The 17425-nt window shown below is 40.9% G+C and overlaps 4 protein-coding genes across 4 annotated transcripts; 2 read left to right on the plus strand and 2 right to left on the minus strand.

The window, feature by feature from the left end:
- Positions 1-256: 256 nt before the first annotated feature.
- On the minus strand, positions 257-2684 carry lyar (Ly1 antibody reactive homolog (mouse)). The gene is made up of 8 exons (XM_037251538.1): positions 2221-2684; positions 2031-2145; positions 1835-1942; positions 1615-1698; positions 1131-1449; positions 937-996; positions 626-711; positions 257-503 (listed from the first exon to the last, which is right to left on the minus strand). Exons 1-8 carry the CDS (start codon positions 2340-2342, stop codon positions 366-368), a joined length of 1032 nt encoding a protein of 343 aa, XP_037107433.1. The 5' UTR covers positions 2343-2684; the 3' UTR covers positions 257-365.
- A 50-nt stretch (positions 2685-2734) lies between these two features.
- Positions 2735-6740, plus strand: zbtb49 (zinc finger and BTB domain containing 49). The gene is made up of 8 exons (XM_037251537.1): positions 2735-2961; positions 3259-3438; positions 3640-4727; positions 4794-4840; positions 4916-4989; positions 5133-5215; positions 5294-5455; positions 5656-6740. Exons 2-8 carry the CDS (start codon positions 3287-3289, stop codon positions 6360-6362), a joined length of 2313 nt encoding a protein of 770 aa, XP_037107432.1. The 5' UTR covers positions 2735-2961; positions 3259-3286; the 3' UTR covers positions 6363-6740.
- Positions 6741-7432: 692 nt separating this feature from the next.
- LOC119122891 (synaptoporin) lies at positions 7433-15213 on the plus strand. The gene is made up of 8 exons (XM_037251539.1): positions 7433-7696; positions 7950-8005; positions 8108-10084; positions 10191-10256; positions 13100-13224; positions 13563-13761; positions 13857-14048; positions 14110-15213. Exons 3-8 carry the CDS (start codon positions 10067-10069, stop codon positions 14359-14361), a joined length of 852 nt encoding a protein of 283 aa, XP_037107434.1. The 5' UTR covers positions 7433-7696; positions 7950-8005; positions 8108-10066; the 3' UTR covers positions 14362-15213.
- A 42-nt stretch (positions 15214-15255) lies between these two features.
- Positions 15256-16965, minus strand: thoc7 (THO complex 7). Its single transcript, XM_037251540.1, has 8 exons — positions 16867-16965; positions 16529-16649; positions 16317-16444; positions 16129-16215; positions 15954-16011; positions 15665-15731; positions 15519-15588; positions 15256-15401 (listed from the first exon to the last, which is right to left on the minus strand). Exons 1-8 carry the CDS (start codon positions 16886-16888, stop codon positions 15340-15342), a joined length of 615 nt encoding a protein of 204 aa, XP_037107435.1. The 5' UTR covers positions 16889-16965; the 3' UTR covers positions 15256-15339.
- Between the last annotated feature and the right edge of the window lie 460 nt (positions 16966-17425).

Genomic DNA, 17425 nt, shown 5'->3' on the forward strand with positions numbered 1-17425 from the left:
TGGCCAAGTGAACCTCAATGCGGATGCCGAGGAATGTGCATTAACTTTGTTCCGTGTGAGAGTCAAATTTACCTCAGGTGCAGCTCTCTCATTTCCCTTCCCCCACAGCAACATCCAATCCCACGGATAGGGTACCAATTCCCACCCTTGGAATGTTGAGCAAAGCACCCAACTCAACATTTGTCATTTTCTGTGTGAATGACATGCTTGACAGTAATATATTGACAGTGACTTCTGGAATGAGTACAAAACTACCAAGAACGACAAATGGTTTTATTATCAAGATCCTACCAGTATTAAAAATGGAACAGTGAACCAAGGCAATCACTTTGACCCAACATACCATAGAGGTTGAATATGCTAGTTTAATTTACAAGTCTAACTCTGTCTTTCAAAACTCTAAATTTGGGATTGTGACTGATCTTATTATTAAAAAGGGCAAGGACCTCCTCTTTTGTCTTGAAATTGCCATCACCAGTGATTGAGAAGTAGGCTGCCAGGACCTGCAGAGAGGAATTCATTCTTTCATTTTATGCCAGACAGACAAAATTCGCAAAATAATTCATCATCATAATAAATTGTGGTCAGAAGGAAGGAGACATTTTAATAAGATCAACAGCTTGACCTTTCTCCTGAGTTTCTTCACTGGCAATTCCTGGTCAGGTGATTTCTTCAAAACTGCTTTGATTGTTTCTTTCCATTTGAAACTGCCTAGGTGTTCAAAAACAATTATCAGCCACTGAAGCACAATGACAGTAGTCTACAAAAGCAGATAACTGCATCCAGGGCAAGACAAATATAATTGCTGCATTTCTTTGCAGTAAAAACCCCAATTTAATAGTTAACTTGCCACTTTCCAGGATTTACATCTTGTTCAAGCCATTCCCGAAGGAAGAATTTAATGTGACGTACAAAAAACTGCAGTATTGATCATACCTTTGACAACTGCTTGATCCTCAGTCTGTTCCGATACAGCGGTCTCTCCCGTTTGGTCAGCTGGGAGAAATCAGATAAAATACTTTATAATGAATTTATTGTTACAAATGACATACCAGTATTTGGCTTCTTTCCATAACTGTCCACATACAGTACATGTATGTTGGACTTGTGTAGACCATGACAAGACTTACTTTTGATCCTTTTGTTGGACACTTGCTCAGAAGCACCATTTTGGGCTTCATTCCCATTTTCGTCACAAGCACGTGATCTCTTTCTGTCCTTTTTTTTCTTTTTGGCCACCTGCCCTTCCTCAACTATTGCTATTTCTGTCTTTTTGGACTTAGTTTTGTTTTTCCTATTTGGCTCTTGATGGTCTTCTTGATGCTCTTGTTTTGCGTGCTTCTTCTTTTTGCCTCCATGGCCATTCTGTTTTTCTTTAGTATTACCATCAACTTTGACTTCAGTCAGCGTTTTCTTCACTTTGGTTTTCTCCTGGGGTACATCAGGGGGCTGTCAGGTTATAGGAAAGTAAGTATCAGTTATTTCCCCCCAAAAATCTTCAACAAAGCTTGGAAACAGTGCAAGGAATACTTGTACAATTTATATGTAAATGTTGTTTGATCAGGTATGTAAAGTAAAACAATAGTGGGCAAACAAATATCTACAACCACTTACACTGTCTGATGATGAATTGAGAATGTTCCACACTTCTTCATGCAGCCTTGTGCTGGTATTCTTGAAACTGTTTTTCATCCAATTCTAATGGAAGGTTTCACAGTGATTAGATAATAGACACTGAGGAGGTATATTTACCAACATGGTCATTCATACAAATATCAAAACAAATCATGTCTCTTGATGTTAAAATGGCAATATTTTCAACATAAGCACCCACCTCAAATTTGGCCTTTTTTCTTGGGACATTGTCATTGGCACAGACTTGCTTGAGCACAGCTTTCAGATTAGCACTTACTCCAGGTTTGTTCATGGCTGTGTGGATTTTCTTGAGTAATAGAGTGATCAAATTTGAGTACACAAGCTTCTTCTGAAATGATAGAACTTAAAAATCAAGGTCGGAGGTTGACTTTTACCTCAATCCATTGTTGCTGTTTCACCTCCCCTTTGTTTGCTTTTGCCTCATAGCCTTTACCTCCATATTTCTGGTCCTCACTGATGCATTTGATGTGATTTTGGTAGTCATCACCCCTTCAATGCACAAGACAATTTTACAAGGCTGTGCAAGTTTTGAAAACTCAAAGGAAAAAGGACACCGAAATTTACCCGAAATCTTTTCCACAGTCAATGCAAGACACAGCCTGGCATCCCCGGCACTTCAGCACGTGTTTTTCTACCTGGTTTTTTTTCAAGGTTTGGCCACAAGCGTTGCATGTGAAGAACACCATGATGAATGACTTCTCTGTCCACGTACGCGTGGATTAAATAGCGAGCACAATATCGCCCTTGCCGACGACTTGTAATCTCAGTAATGTAGAAACACTAAATGCTACAAAAGCTGGAGCTCCTCTCCACAGAGACCCAGCTAAGGCGAAATCGATAGCCAACAATACTCAAATCGAAATGCTGCAATCAACTAGATTCTTTTTTTTAAATGACACGGTTTATACTAGCAAGAAGTTAAATTATCTCGGGTTCTAAAACGAGTTGAACTCCCCACAATGATCCACCGATGTAGCTGTGTATTTTACCAAGACACACGTTTTCTTGCCTGAATTTATAATCGCGTCGCTATTAGTCTTCCGAAAGTGTACACGTAATCAAAACAAAGTTCCGCCCTGTCTGACAAAGCTACTCTTCGGTGTGACGTTGAGGCGCCGGCGTTTTTGTTGTAGTTTTCTCATTTACACACAGGTTAGGGGCATTTTTACGTGTATAATTTTATTGCTGTCCAAAAAATGACAAACGTTGCCTTTATCAAGAAATGCAAAATGCAAACTGTAGCAGGAAGTGAGGCAACAGCGGTGGAAAGGTGACCGATCGTCCGAAGAAACCACCAAATATCTAGTAGGTTGTTCCGAGTACAACAGTAGCAAACAAGTCTTAAGATAGATTTTCATTCTTGACAGATAACATAAAAAGTGCGTGAATTAGCTCTGTTGCAATTCGCAGGTTTGGCAAAGCTTCGTAGATAGCATGCTAGCTGTCTTTTGATTTATGCTAATATAAAAATGCAAAGCGACGAAATGTTGTATGTCATTCTGTAAAATGGCAATGTTGTGAGGTTGTATTGTAAAAACATAAATCGTAAACTATCGTATTGCCTGTCGTTGACTTGACGGTTGTTCTCTCCCCTTCCACCAGCTTTGAATGCTTGTACGGATGAGTGAGCATGGACACACTATCCAGCCACAGCTCCTACTTGCTGCAGCAACTCCAGGAGCAGAGGATTCAGGGAATGCTCTGTGACTGCATGTTGGTGGTCAAAGGGGTCTGCTTCAAAGCCCACAAAAATGTACTGGCTGCTTTCAGCTCTTATTTCAGGTATGTAGTACTTACTCATTGCTACATCAAGTTGTGCAAGGAATTTCTTAGTTGGTGGTGCCAAATTTACACAAGTGCAAAAAAGATCAAATGCACACATCTATCATTACCGCTATTTGCTTATTCAGGTGACATTTTGGCCATGTAATTGGACTATGAATAATTGAAGCGCTAAACCCGTGCTTATTTACATCTTTGCAGATCTTTATTCCAGAATTCCCCCAGTCAGAAAAACGAAGTGTTCAACTTGGTCATCCAGGATGTCAGTGGCATTGGCCAAATATTGGACTATATGTACACCTCCCATCTTGACATCAACCAGGATAACGTACAAGCTCTCCTTGACATCGCTCAGTGTTTGCAAGTTCCCAACGTCCAAAGCATGTGTAACACTTTCCTTAAGCCTTGTCCCCCAGCGGTGGAAATCCCATCGTTTTCTCTCCCAGGCATGCTGACGTCAGAGCACGACTGCCTCCTAGGAAGCAGCCTGCCTAGTGATGTTGACCTCCACTGTCCCGCTGAAGTACCCAGACCTGGCTTCATGGAGCAAACGAAACGAATGCCTATTTCTATGCCCAATGGCAGCTCAGGTGACTCAAGTAGCAGCATCCAGTCACCTGTAGAAAAACACTTAGTCCACGGTTACAAGCTCCGTGATTTCTACAGTAAGCAATATTTCAAGCAAAGTGCCATTCAGGCCTCAAATCAGGGTCCGGGACCTTCGATTGTCGTGGAAGAGTCCCAGTGTCAGCTCGGACTCACCCAGGGAGGCAACCAGCCGCATTTGTGCTCAGGAAACGCAATTCAGCCCACCCCACCTTGCACATCTTTGGCAGCCGACAAGAATCACGTGGCTGCGTTGACACCTTCGGATAGTTTAAACACCCCAAGCTCTGAGCACGCAGACGCCATGCTCAGTGCGCCCGTGCGTCCGAAGAAGACAGTTTACCTAAAGAAATACAACTACCTAGGTTCTCAAAAGGCATTAGAGGAAATGTTTGCAGAATCGGTCAGCGAGCCCATCCTTAACTGCCCCAAAGAAGATTCTGTGGCCCAGATTGTGGCTCAAGAAGCCCCTGTTGAAAATCTTGTGAATGTCAGGGAAGACGCACCCAAGACGCCATCAGATGCGGAAATCCCCAGACCACCACCCACAAACCAAGAGGAGCAAGGTTTGCAGATTGCGCCAGAACCACCGCAGCAAACAGGCCACAAATATTCCTGCAACATGTGTGGGAAAGTCTTCAAACACCCGAGCAACCTGGAGATGCATAAACGCTCGCATACAGGTTAGTCCATGTCAATTTCGTTAGCCAGCTTTCTTGTTATGATAATTCCATTTTTGTATGTTTCAGGCGAGAAGCCATTTGAGTGCAACGTTTGTGGAAAGAACTTCTCACAGGTATGATCAAATCATGGCATTTGGATATTTTTTTTATTGTTTTGCTGCAGTGGCGTAAGTGTTGTTTGTTCCCAGGCTGGAAATTTACAGACACACTTGCGACGCCATTCTGGAGAGAAACCCTACATCTGTGAGTTATGTGGCAAAAGGTAAACAGCCTCACCCAAACCTATTTTTCCGTTGCGTTAACTCTGCCATTGCTGGCCCCAAATACAGATTTAAAAAAAGTGTTCGCATGTTGCATCAGAAAAGACATCCATCGTGAATAAATATTGTATCTCTCCCCCTCTAGCTTCACTTCATCCGGGGATGTCCAACGTCACAAAGTGGTGCACACAGGAGAAAAGCCACATCTGTGTGATATATGTGGTCGAGGTAAGTTATGTCTCCAGATTTTTTTTGTTATTGATGACCTAAATTATGCATTTGAACTTTACTGTTCACATTGGAAAGGATTCAACAATTTAAGCAATCTCAAAGAACACAAGAGGACACACGTCACAGACAAGACGTTTACGTGTGACCAGTGTGGAAAATCCTTCAACACGCACAGGAAACTTTTGAAGCACAAAGCCTGCCACGGTGGCGAGAAACCACACAGTTGTGACACCTGTGGTAAGTCTGCATCTTTTCTTTCTGAAAGCATCACATCCAACCAGGCACAGCATCAGCTCGCCATTTTTCTGAAGTTGAGCTCGGCCGAGACCCGGCAACTGTGATGTCATTTTCGGTTGTCAGCAAATGGGGAAAAAAAAGTTTAGGGTTTAAGAGCCATGCACTGTACTAGTATGTTTGTATGTTCTCCACCTGTGCAGGGAAATGCTTCATTGGCTCAGGGGATTTGCAGCGTCACATCCGCTCTCACACTGGAGAAAAACCCTACCTCTGCAACACCTGTGGGAAAAGCTTCACTCGCTCAGCCATGTTGAGGATACACAGCAACATGCGCTGCAAAGGCGCACCAGCTGATGGCGCCGTCACACATAACTCTGACCAGACTGGTAGCGCAGATGCGGCTGTCTCGCTTACCAAAACTGTCTGCCAGGATGATGGCACAAGTGAGCAGCCTTTTCCTGCTATGATGCCTCACGCAGGACTTGAGAAGCCTTCACCACCCACCCCAACACCCCACGTTGAGACAACACCTCTGAGTGTCCATCTTAGTCCAGCTTCTACTCCAACCTCCCTTCCAGAACTGCGCTCCCTTGTGCCACATCACCTCCTCGCTTCCTCCCACCAGGACAGGAGCACGGCGCTACCTGGCCCGGATCACATGAAGCTGCTCAAACCGCACGGCTCCCAAGAGGTGGAATATGGGCCTTATGCGGAGACTGGACCTATGGGTAGTGAGATAGGGAGAGGTGGGTTAGGCAAGCCTTACCTGTCTGTTCAAGACAGTTGCTGTGCTACTCGGTCCAGTAGTGGCTTATACCGGGCTAGTGAAGCTAACTTCATCTCAAGTGTAACTCTCTGGGGTCTAGCAATGAAAACTTTGCAGAATGATAATGAAATTGATCAATAACGCTCGGAACAAATGACACTCATCTTGAAAAGTGCGTCCGAAGATACTCAGGTGGTATGCTGAAATGGTGTTACAGATTGAGTTTTTAAATCGCACCTTTTTATTATTTTCTTGGCCAACAGCAACTATGCATACAATGTACGTATTTGCTCACAGTTGATTTACTCACCTGCTATTATTATTTATTTCATAATTATTCACTATCTTTTATGTCAGCAGTTTCTGCTAAGGCAGAATGGATGTTTGTCATCTATATGCGCCATGTGATTGACTGGTTACTCGTCGAGGTGTACCATGGCTCAATCAAAATCAACTGTGATGAGTTACTGGAGTTCTAATGAGGACCAGTTTTATAAAAATATGGATGTTTCTACCAAATATAATTGGTGTATTAATTAGCGTGGTTCGGGCATATCCATCCAATTTAAGCTGCCTTATTTTAAGACTCATTAGAGCAGGGGTGTCAAACTCATTTTTTTTCGCGGGCCGCATTGTAGTCATAGCTTCTTTCGGAGGGTCATTGTGACCGTCAACCCAAATAAATGTATGAGCACCTCATATTATATACAGTAAAAGCTACAAAACAAACTGACTAACTCATTTTCAAATCAGACGAGTAAAAACTGGTCAAATATTTTAAAAAAAAAGGTATTATTAAAAGTAAAGACAATTTGCAATTCAAGTAATGACGAATTTGATGCACAATTTGTTTTCGCGGGCCACATAAAATGATGTGGCGGGCCGTATCTGGCCCCCGGGCCTTGAGTTTGACACCTGTGCATTAGAGGAACAAAACTACTAGGCAAACTCATAGCATTCCAAAGTGCTATAAATTAATATAATAATAGTAATAATAAAAGAGAAAACTGGTGATATAATATACACTGACATTTCTGCAATAGGCAGTTGGTGAGTGCTGAGTGAAGTGAAGCTTTTGGAGACTAACTAGTGTAATAAAGCTAATAAAAGCAAAACAAAATGTTGAAATATTGTCTGGCACGACATCACAGTTGTGTCTCCCCAGTTGCAGCTTCAAGCGTTCTGAGTCTGATTTGAATGATGCTCGGATGTGTTGAAAAGACTTACTAAAAGTCACGCCCACTTTATGCAACGTACACATGGACAGTATTAGCGTTTAACCTGCACCTATTTTCATGTTATTTTTGTATTTAAATTCCACAATAATTTTGACGGTTGATGAAAATAAACCGAGGGAGAAGAAAGAACGGTTTATTCGTCGGAAGGAATGAGCGCAGAACATGCCAACGCGCATGCTCAAAGCTACGGGAAACAGGAAGCACAACTCAAACATCAATGTACCTCGTACTTCGATGGTGAGTAATTATTTTTCTTCTTCATGTACGAGTTGTCGTGACATTTTTAAAACGCTATGACGTGACGTGTTATGTTAATAAACTTAAAATGCATAATTTACCAGTCGTTTTATGACTGCTTTTGGGGCTATGTGTTTTCACCTGTCGCAACACCACGAAAATACGATTTGCAGCTCTTGGCAATAATGATTAAAGTATAAAAGATTTTGTCTTGGACAATGACAGTTTGATCTATGTATTTTTTCCTGATCAGATCAAGCATCAGAACAGCTGTTTGCTTCCACATGCCCACCTCGTCCCATAGTCATGGTAATATTAAAATATTGTAAGAAATTGATCTACTTTTGCACAAATGTAGCATTGCCGTGCCCTGATAAATAACAATACCCCCCCTTTTTTTTCTTCTTCCAGTGACCGAGGCCTACACACCTAACGACAAAGTATTCTTCCACACCCATTACTGAATTCCAATGTTGTATTAGGCTCAAGTGGATCACCTTTTCAAATATATCACCTTGCTTACATCCGTGTGGACAAAATGAGCGAAACTAAAGAGCTGTCTGAATTTCAGCGTGGTTCTGTAATAGGATGCCACCTTTGCAACAAATCAGTTGATGAAATTTCGTCTCTCCTGAGTATTCCAGAATCAACTGTAAAAGATGTCATTGCAAAGTGGAAAGTTTCAGGACCGTCAACAACTCAGTCAAGAAGTGGCAAACGACCCAAAGTTGCAGAGACTAAGTAGCATCAGCAAGTGAGCCACACCCTGCTCACTTAAATCATTGTTTTTCAAATCTTGTATATGACCTTAAATATGGCTTCCTTGTTGTCTCACAAAATAGCACATTGAATTAAAAATACTTATCAAATAGTATACTACTCACGAAGTCAAGAACTTTCTGTGTAGGGTTATGAAATGCAGAAAAAGTCCCCTTGAACTGGAGTCACCAAAGTAGATCATGGAAGGTTTATCTTTTTCATTTTAAGTGATAAAATCCACACCATGAACACATCCAATGCTTCAGTTACAGTCAATTTAACTGGTCGTCTCTTCCTCCTATTGTCTGTTGCTCTCTCTTTCTCAATCTCTCTCTCTCTCCTTTCCCATCAGGCTACAGTTAATCTCGATTATGTACGCCATCTAACTGGTGCGGGATGAGACGGGTGCTAGTGGCATTTTACCCAGAAACATTTCAAAGGCACATCTTTTGTTTTGGTATCTACTGTAATCATGGTTCATTGCTATCAATGGCATATGAGGATAGACTTCATCTATAATTGAGTGTGACATGATCAAATATGTTTACGTTCTTACTCCTTGTAAATGTACGTTATGGCAGGTTTTTTTTTTTTTTTTGCTCTTAATTGGCTTTGCTCTAAATCAACATCAGTATAGACAAGCTTTGGCAGCAGTTGCAGCCGAGCAGTAATTGCTGCAGGGTTGTGGAGTGTTCCGTTGTTGGATGAGATGGATAAGTGGCTGACCCAGTCTCTACTATAATTCCTCAGCGAGTCTCAATATGAAATGGGCTTAGGCAAACGAGAATGATTGTTCCTATACCGCTGCTCTGCTCTCATTCAATCTATTCCTATGTGAACACGTTCAGCTCCAGTTTGACGGAGGACGCAGATCTAACCAAAAAGATGTCATAGACTTTTTCATCTGTCCCCGTGCACATTCATTTAATGGTGGATGTACGAGCCAATCGAATGTAATGACTCTCTGATGCTGAGACAGCCTCCTAGGCAGTGTTTGTGTAAATATGTGTGTGTGTGTGCAAAAGATAGAGAATGGCGGGATGAACAGAAATGAAACTGGAATCATGGTGATGTGATCAAATGAATGCTTTGCACTTAATGGAATTGTATCAGACACTTCCATTCTGTTTTCAGAATCAGCTTTATTGGCCAAGTTTTACTCACACATGCACATTTAATGGCAAAAATCTGTTTGTTGGAGCTCTGCCTAGCCTACGGGGGTTTGACAATTTGCAGTCTTCCGTCAACCTCTTTAAGAATGCATGCCTAAAATTCAATCTCAGTTGTCGGGCAGATGTGCTATCCATCTACAACATGTTGAAAATATAATACGAAATCCAAAAGATATGCAATAGTGTGGCGTTTTACTCTCTATATACTGAAATAATGTGGACATTTCTGTCATTTAAGCGAGATTAGTTATTCACAAATGAGAATGGCACAAGAGCACATAAGAGCGAGAGGGAGACTCGATCGGTTACTTTCGGATAGAGTCGGAATCCGAGCCGAAAGCCCCCCCGACTGATACCACCTCGCATCTTCTGTATTGGGTCTCCGTTTGCCGTTTGTTTACATCCAATCAAGCGAGTAGCACGAGGACGCGCTGCTGGAATGGACACTGCAAATCAGGTCAGTAAATGGCACAATGCGCTTTTATTTAACAGTGTAATTGCCTTCTGGATTAAAATGCATCAAACTAAAAATATGATTATGGTCTACTTTTGTGTCTTTGCAGCTTGCATCTGCGGGAACCTTCCAGGTGCTTAAACTACCTCTGGGATTTATCCGTGTTTTGGAATGGGTGAGTTGGAACATTTTGTTTTCATCCCATATATGTTCTAACTTAATTAAACACGGTTGAGTTACATAATGTGGATCAAATGCAACGCGAGGTGACATTTACGTCGCGCCGCTATTCGCATTTTGCAGTCAAACATTGAAATTACCTTCAATTGATCATCGTCACATAATTATGGGGTGATGTGATTAGCAACATCACAACCATGCTGCGGTGACTTGTGGATTAAGTTAAAAAAAATCCAACGAAGAATCTATATTATTGCTTTGGCGTTTACACAAGGAGGGGACATGTGACTTTTGTGTTCCATTCGTGCGTATTTTTGATGCGCCACATAACACCATTCATCCATAAATCATGCAACATAAAGTGAAAAATGGACAAAAATATTTCAGTCTCGTTTTTATGTGCTTTGAAATGAACCTTGTAAATCTGTGCGTGTGTTTGCGTGGTTTGTTGCAAATGGGAAAATTCACAAATATGTTGTTTGGTTACCTTTTGGATGTCCAGTATATAGGACACAACCTTGTTTAATTCAATTTTAGCTTCTGCAATATTGTATTAATTTAGCCTTCCGTGCTTAGAGCTCGCAGTTCTGAGGTTTAGGCTTCAAATATCATCTTGGCCTGTGTGGACTTTTATTTTTCTTATAACATTTAGTAGGCTATAAAACCAAAATGTCATTGCACGTTAGAAAGCATCACAAGTTTGCGATTTGAGTCGATTGTGTGACTTCAGGCAATAAGAGCTTTTCTCTCCTGGTTCACTGATCAGCATGTGGTTTGACTAATACTGTCCAATCTTTAACTGTACAGATGATCAGCCATGTGGACACTGAAGCTATGTTCACGTCAGCCATACTTATTGTTGCAGAACTCCACTGAGTTTGCCACATCTTCATATAAGATTGGAAGTCATTAGCGGCCATGCCTCCAAAGACTGATGATGGTCTGTGTGTGTGTGTCCCCGTGTGTGTGTTTGGCACCCAATCTTTGCTTGGCATATTCTGTTCCAAACAGCTGTAAGGTCCGCTTCCCTCCGCCATAGACTAACTCATGCAGAAGCTGTCCCTTGAGATGTGCCCAAGCACTTCACTGCATGTGTGTGCGCGTGTTCGAGAGCGATGGAATGAGAAAAGCAGCAAAATTGCACAGCTGAATGAACACATGATGCTAATGATATACATTTGTTTATGCATTGAAGCATCATCATAGTTGCAACATCTCACACGCTTGCAGGGGCACTGTATCATATTGATAAAATATTCTGACTTTTCTTTTACCTGAATACGCAAATCTTAAAGAGTACAGAGCAGACTTAGCAGGAATGTGTCGGGCACTTCATTGTCTAGGTGATGGACCCTAGACAAAATAGTAATGAGAAACAATGGACATTAGAGGGCCATCGAAGAAAAACAGTGTAACAAAATTTTAATGGAGATTGTTATGCTTGTGGGCAGTGGAGCCTGCAGAGTGAAAGAGAGAGTGAGAGAAATGAGTTAGTGGGGTAGATGAATCGGAGCTATGCAGGACAAAACGCACTCCCCGTGCATGAAGGGATTAGCTGCCACTAAATGAGTTTATTTGGTGATGCTGCTGCTGTGAAAAGATAAGACAAGCTCTCTCATGAAAGCGTGTGGACATTTCACCCGTGTGCTGCTGTTCATAAAGTGGGTAGCTTTTGGGACTTTTATTCAGATGAAGTGGATAGTTATTATTATTTTTGCATGGATAATTTAGAAAATGTCAAGATGACTCAAACTATCACATAGAATCAATCTGCCAGATAATACTAACATGGTCAACAAATATTCAACTTATTGTCAAAAATGTATTTATTTATTTGATCTATTTACTTATTTATTCATATTAGGCTATCTCCTTTTATTGATGTTAGTATTGTCTATCTGTGTATTTCTCTATTTAACTGCTGGCACCTGAATTTTCCCCCGGGGATCAATAAAGTATCAATCTAACCATAATGAGGTGAAATTAAAACATTTTTTTTTTTTTTTTTTGCAAAGACTGCTGTACTGTTGGGAAATTAATCTATGAATAATTTGGACAGATGTTTTGTTTTTCTCTGCATAGAATTTTAATTTCTTATCTGATAAAATTTGTTTATAAAACCTTGCTGTGAGTCTGCATATCAAGCCATTCAGGTCAGGAACGGGAGCAAAAAGGGAGATGTTTGTTTTTTTATTTTGATACCCAAACATCTCGCCGCATTTTCGCCGTTCCACTTCTCTTTTCTCTCTCTTTATGGCTTGCTCCCTGAGGAGCCCAGCTGGGAGAGGCAGATAAACACGCTGGGTGCGAGGCTTAGCAGCCACCCTCCTGCTACAATGCCACACTCCACCGTTCAAAGGACCCTGCCTGAAATGAGAGGGGCTAAACCCCTCCGATAAATCACGGCAAGATGAGACAGCTGCAGGAGGGTGGAGGTGGGTGGTGTACAGCAGGAAAGAGATAATTATCTGGGGTTATTCCTAACACTTAAGAGCATTTATTATACACCTCCTATCACCACTTGTCTTTTCCCAACTGGCAATTTCAGATCGGCATGGGAATGCCGGAGTAGACAGCAGATTTTATTGTTCTTGAGATTTGTGGAAGAGTCCATATTTTCAAAAAGAGTATTATAATTATTTATTTTTGTTGATAAACAGATTTTACAGTTGATTAGAATAAGTCCAAAGCATGGCGGCCATGTTGGCAGGGGCAACTTTCTCATCAAAACAACTATGGGAAGTGTGAGAATTTAGCATTTCGGTTCCTGAGGTGTGCTTTGTGAAATATTGCATTTAGCAAAACAGTCATACACCCCCCCGTCTCTCTCTCTTTTAGCTTTTTGCCATATTTGCCTTTGCAACATGTGGAGGCTACTCTGGGCAGCTGCGAGTTAGTGTGGACTGCATGGAGAAGGCCAGCAGCAACCTCAGCATTGCCATTGACTTTGCTTATCCTTTCAGGTGATATACGTTTATTTTCATCTTTGAACTCCATACATGCCTATTCAGTTTCTCTAAGCAATAGTTGGAGTGGGTTAAATGCTCTTGTTGTACTTACTTTACCTGAAGTTTAAAAATCCATATGTACATTGCTTTCTACAGCAGTGATTCTTAAAGTGTGTTACAGCTACATCTAGCGGTAGGTGAGAGAATCGCTGCCTAGGTACTTCTGTTTTTGAATGGTCCTTGGATGGCTTAAGTAATTTTTAGGGTGATTCTTGGGATAAAAAGTTTGCAAACCACTGCTATAGAGCAAATGTGTTTTTATTGACATGATCACTGTGTCCATTTTGCATTAGGTTGCACCAAGTGTCATTTGAAGCGCCCATGTGTGAGGGCATGAGGAGGGAGCAACTCTTTCTCATTGGAGACTATTCATCGTCTGCTGAGTTCTTTGTTACGATTGCGGTCTTTGCTTTTCTCTACTCCCTTTTCGCCACTGTCGTCTACATCTTCTTCCAGAACAAGTACCGCGAAAACAACCGAGGACCGCTAATTGTGAGTTTCGTGGGCTGTCTACATTTGTGCACTTAGCTTAGGTCTGGTTTTCTGGGTGTGCAAACTTATGTTTTTGTCTCTTGCGTTCCTTGTAGGATTTTGTTGTGACCGTTGTGTTCTCCTTCATGTGGCTTGTCAGCTCATCAGCTTGGGCCAAAGCTCTGTCTGATGTCAAGCTAGCTACAGAGCCAGCTGAGGTTCAGCTCCTCATCTCTGCCTGCAAGGATCAGACAAATAAATGTGGCTCTGTGCAAGAACCACGCTGGTCTGGACTCAACACCTCAGTGGTAGGTAATAAGATGGGCAGAAAGTACACTAAATAAATACAATCTCATTCTTTCTCTCCAGGTGTTTGGATTCCTCAACTTTGTTCTCTGGGCTGGAAACATCTGGTTTGTCTTCAAGGAGACTGGTTGGCACAAGGGTGCTGGCAGGTTTGTGGGCGGGGTTTCTGAGAAGCAGACCGGTAGTGTTAATGAGCAGCCCTACAACCAGAGCAGCTTTGATCAGTCAGGGAGCTACAACACCCAGGGAGACCTCGACCAGCCGTCTGAGTACAGTCAGGTCGGTGGTCCCTCCTCTTACGCCCATCAAATGTAGTTTGCCTTTTTATACCTTGAGTGGTACATCTGCATTTTGAACATGGCAATGGGTGGAAAAAAATGACCGGGAAGAGTTTGCACCCTATGAATAAAGGTTTTGTCAGGTTTCTTTTTTTAACTGCTTCTAGTTCTTTTTGTTTTATTGAGAGGGTGGGTATTATCTTTCTTCTTGTTTGGATTATATATATGTATTTGCTTGGTCATATATATATTTTTTGAAGCGTGGACATTGTTTGTATATTCCGAAATTTGGAAATAGTGTTGACCGTGTGCATGATACCATGTTTGCGTGATACTGTGTTGATCTTTGTAAAAAAAAAAAAAATTAATTAGACCAGGCAGCATGGCATATTTGGAATTTATTTTACAGTATGGTTAGTTTTTTAACTAAGAGAAAGTGTTTTATTTAATGTAGTATCTATATGGTAACTTTATAACTCATGTTTAGACAATGTAGGTAATTTTGTTTTGATCATTTTGTTCCCCTTAAGTTCACAAGTGGGTGCTCTTGCAACAATTTACTGTGAATGTTGTCCATGCTTGTGTCAGAGTTGTAACAGAAAAAAAAAAAAAAAACACACATGAAGGTTTAGCGCTATTAAAGCATGCCGACGTGTCCACTGACGTGTCAAAACCTGACCCAAAAAAGTGTTGGGTTTTTATATACAAAGGTGGCTGAGTTTTTATTTTAAACTGACAATCAATGAAGTTTGTGTTTATTTAAAGACATGATACTCAAAGAGACTGAGATAATGCCTGTTGCAAGGAATACAACAATTGCAACCCTTATTGTTGACTTCTATGCATGCATGTGGTAATAAAACAGCTCACGATGCAAAAATGTGTAAAACAGTTGTGTTGCATTCTATTTTCAACAAGAATAACTTCAGACTGTAGTTTTCACATTTATTCAAAAATGCAGAAAATTCAGCATATAAAATTGGTTCATTTGATTCAAAATGAAAGAACGGTGTCCTCATTCGACAGCCTCTGAGGGACTTGGCTGATTGTTTTCGTCAATGTCTAGTTTCTCATCATCTAGGAGGTGAAATTCAAATGATTAGGAAAAAAGTCATTTCTTGTAAAGGGTGACAGAACACGTAAGTTCTAAATTTGCAAATGCAGTAAGCTTTCAAAATGTCCTTGTTTACTCACTTTCAAGTGTCTGCTGTAGCTCCTGAATGGTACTGAGTAGCACGTGGAACTGCTTCTTCCGTAGTTCCAACTGAAATCAGACCACACGGGTAATCAAAAAAACACATCTGGCTTATTCAAAACAAATGCATATAGTTTCATATTACCTTTGCATCCACATTCTCCTTGATGTTAGACAACTGTTGGAGTTCTTTGTCAAGTGCCTCCAATTGCCTGCAAGCAGTCAACATTGTTAGAGCAGCCATTTGGTCTTGCTTTAACTAGTCTATGGCATTTAAAATGTATGCAAAATGCAGTTTTTCATTTCCCCCCCCCCATGTTTTGTATAGGTGGGAAAAACTGTTTCAAATTCAAGATAAACCAAAACAAATTCACAGAACAGGCTGGGTTTAACTGTAAAGATTCCACTTAATATAGTAGTATTGATGAACTCACTTGAGTGTTTCGTGACGATTTGGGTGATTCTGAATAACCTTTGCAAGCGCATCGTATTCTGCAGGAGAAATATATACAACCAAGAATGTTAAAAAGTACCAAGCACTTTTCTTATATGCTCAAAAACAAAAACTTGGCCCATTCGTTTTGAGAAAAATGATGTAAATATTCTTACCTTGGCGGTTCTTTCTTACTCTCTTTGCTCTCAGGATTTCCTTTTTGCATTCCACAATCTTCTCATGTGCTGACGTTATATTTTGTTCTGTCGAGTGCAGATAACGAGGTGTGTAAATACACCCCAAGTATAGAAGTTGAAATGAACTTCCAGCATACAATTGAGAAAATAATGCAACAGAAATGTACCTATATTAGAGTAGATTTTGCCATAATTCTCCATTTCCTTCAGATTCATATCATAGACCATCAGAGTCTTCCCCAGGGAGAATTCACATTGGGTAAGAGTCCCAAGCATCCTCTGGTACTGTGCGAAGCTTTTTGTTTTTTAAAAGAACACATTTTAGAAGACATTTCTGAAAGCCTCAGCGTCGGTCTATCAATCGGTCAAGTTCACTGACCTTTCTTCTGGGCTTCCAGGTGAATTGCACCACTTGGTGAAGGTTTTCAACAACAAATTGATTCTCCGATCATCCCCTGCTCCATCGCCGTCGATAAGAAGACGCTTTCGAATGACTTCATCTGAAAATGAACCAGAAGAAGCTCTTATGGGTCACGTAGCTAGCCGCTAGCGGCTAAAATTGCTACATGAGAAGGGGCTGCAAATGTTGCATCTGGAATATGTGCAACAAGGTCAGCGTTGTTGGGGAGAAACATATTGACTCGCTTTAGAGCTTCGACCTAAATCGACTGTCTTGTAACATAAATGATGTAAAATAGCGATGAAATTTGTAGCTACCATCTGTAACAGACCCCATCATGTCTTCATCGGTTCGTATTCTTCTTCTACCGCATTAGCAGAGTCAGCAGACCAAATAGAGAGGCTTTACCGCCCCCTTCTGGACAAGATCCAGAGCACAGCCATCCGTAAAAAAACAATTTTGAAAATATCCAATGACTTGCTCGTCATTGATTTAAAGGCTGACAAGAGAACGCATAATTGTAGTTGATAACATGTTCACAAAATCACTTAAATAAGGCAATAGATGGGGAATATCTTACTCCTCTGAGTACGTTTGTTACTATATGCCGTTGCTGTCACTGTTTCTTTATAATATGCCGTTGCTGCCACTATTTTTATTCCGCTTTATTGGACCAGAATATATTAGTCATCTCAGTGAAGTAAGGAGTAAAAGCAAAAAAAAAATAGTCCGACAAATCAAGTAAACTTAGGTAAAGAACATTGACCCGAGAAAACTACTCAAGTACAGAAACAAAGTATTTTACCTCGTCACTTCCTACCTCTGGAAATTATGAAGTGACCTCTTTGTTTTTTATGTTTGCATAGACTAGAGCTC

Source organism: Syngnathus acus, chromosome 5 (assembly GCF_901709675.1).
Source record: "Syngnathus acus chromosome 5, fSynAcu1.2, whole genome shotgun sequence".
NCBI lineage: Eukaryota > Metazoa > Chordata > Actinopteri > Syngnathiformes > Syngnathidae > Syngnathus > Syngnathus acus.

Bases quoted from the DNA above. Each gene is read 5' to 3' on its own strand.
- lyar (XM_037251538.1), bottom strand. From the start codon at position 2,342: ATGGTGTTCTTCACATGCAACGCTTGTGGCCAAACCTTGAAAAAAAAC. The intron at 2,146-2,220 runs GTAAATTTCGGT...TGTGCATTGAAG, and splicing joins GACTGTGGAAAAGATTTCGG to GGGTGATGACTACCAAAATC. The intron at 1,450-1,614 runs GTAAGTGGTTGT...ATAACCTGACAG, and splicing joins TCAATTCATCATCAGACAGT to CCCCCTGATGTACCCCAGGA.
- zbtb49 (XM_037251537.1), top strand. From the start codon at position 3,287: ATGGACACACTATCCAGCCACAGCTCCTACTTGCTGCAGCAACTCCAG. The intron at 4,728-4,793 runs GTTAGTCCATGT...TGTATGTTTCAG, and splicing joins GCATAAACGCTCGCATACAG to GCGAGAAGCCATTTGAGTGC. The intron at 5,216-5,293 runs GTAAGTTATGTC...CACATTGGAAAG, and splicing joins GTGTGATATATGTGGTCGAG to GATTCAACAATTTAAGCAAT.
- LOC119122891 (XM_037251539.1), top strand. The intron at 13,762-13,856 runs GTGAGTTTCGTG...CGTTCCTTGTAG, and splicing joins ACAACCGAGGACCGCTAATT to GATTTTGTTGTGACCGTTGT. The intron at 14,049-14,109 runs GTAGGTAATAAG...CTTTCTCTCCAG, and splicing joins CTGGACTCAACACCTCAGTG to GTGTTTGGATTCCTCAACTT.
- thoc7 (XM_037251540.1), bottom strand. From the start codon at position 16,888: ATGATGGGGTCTGTTACAGATG. The intron at 16,216-16,316 runs GTACATTTCTGT...TGCACTCGACAG, and splicing joins CAAAATCTACTCTAATATAG to AACAAAATATAACGTCAGCA. The intron at 16,012-16,128 runs GTAAGAATATTT...TTTCTCCTGCAG, and splicing joins AGTAAGAAAGAACCGCCAAG to AATACGATGCGCTTGCAAAG.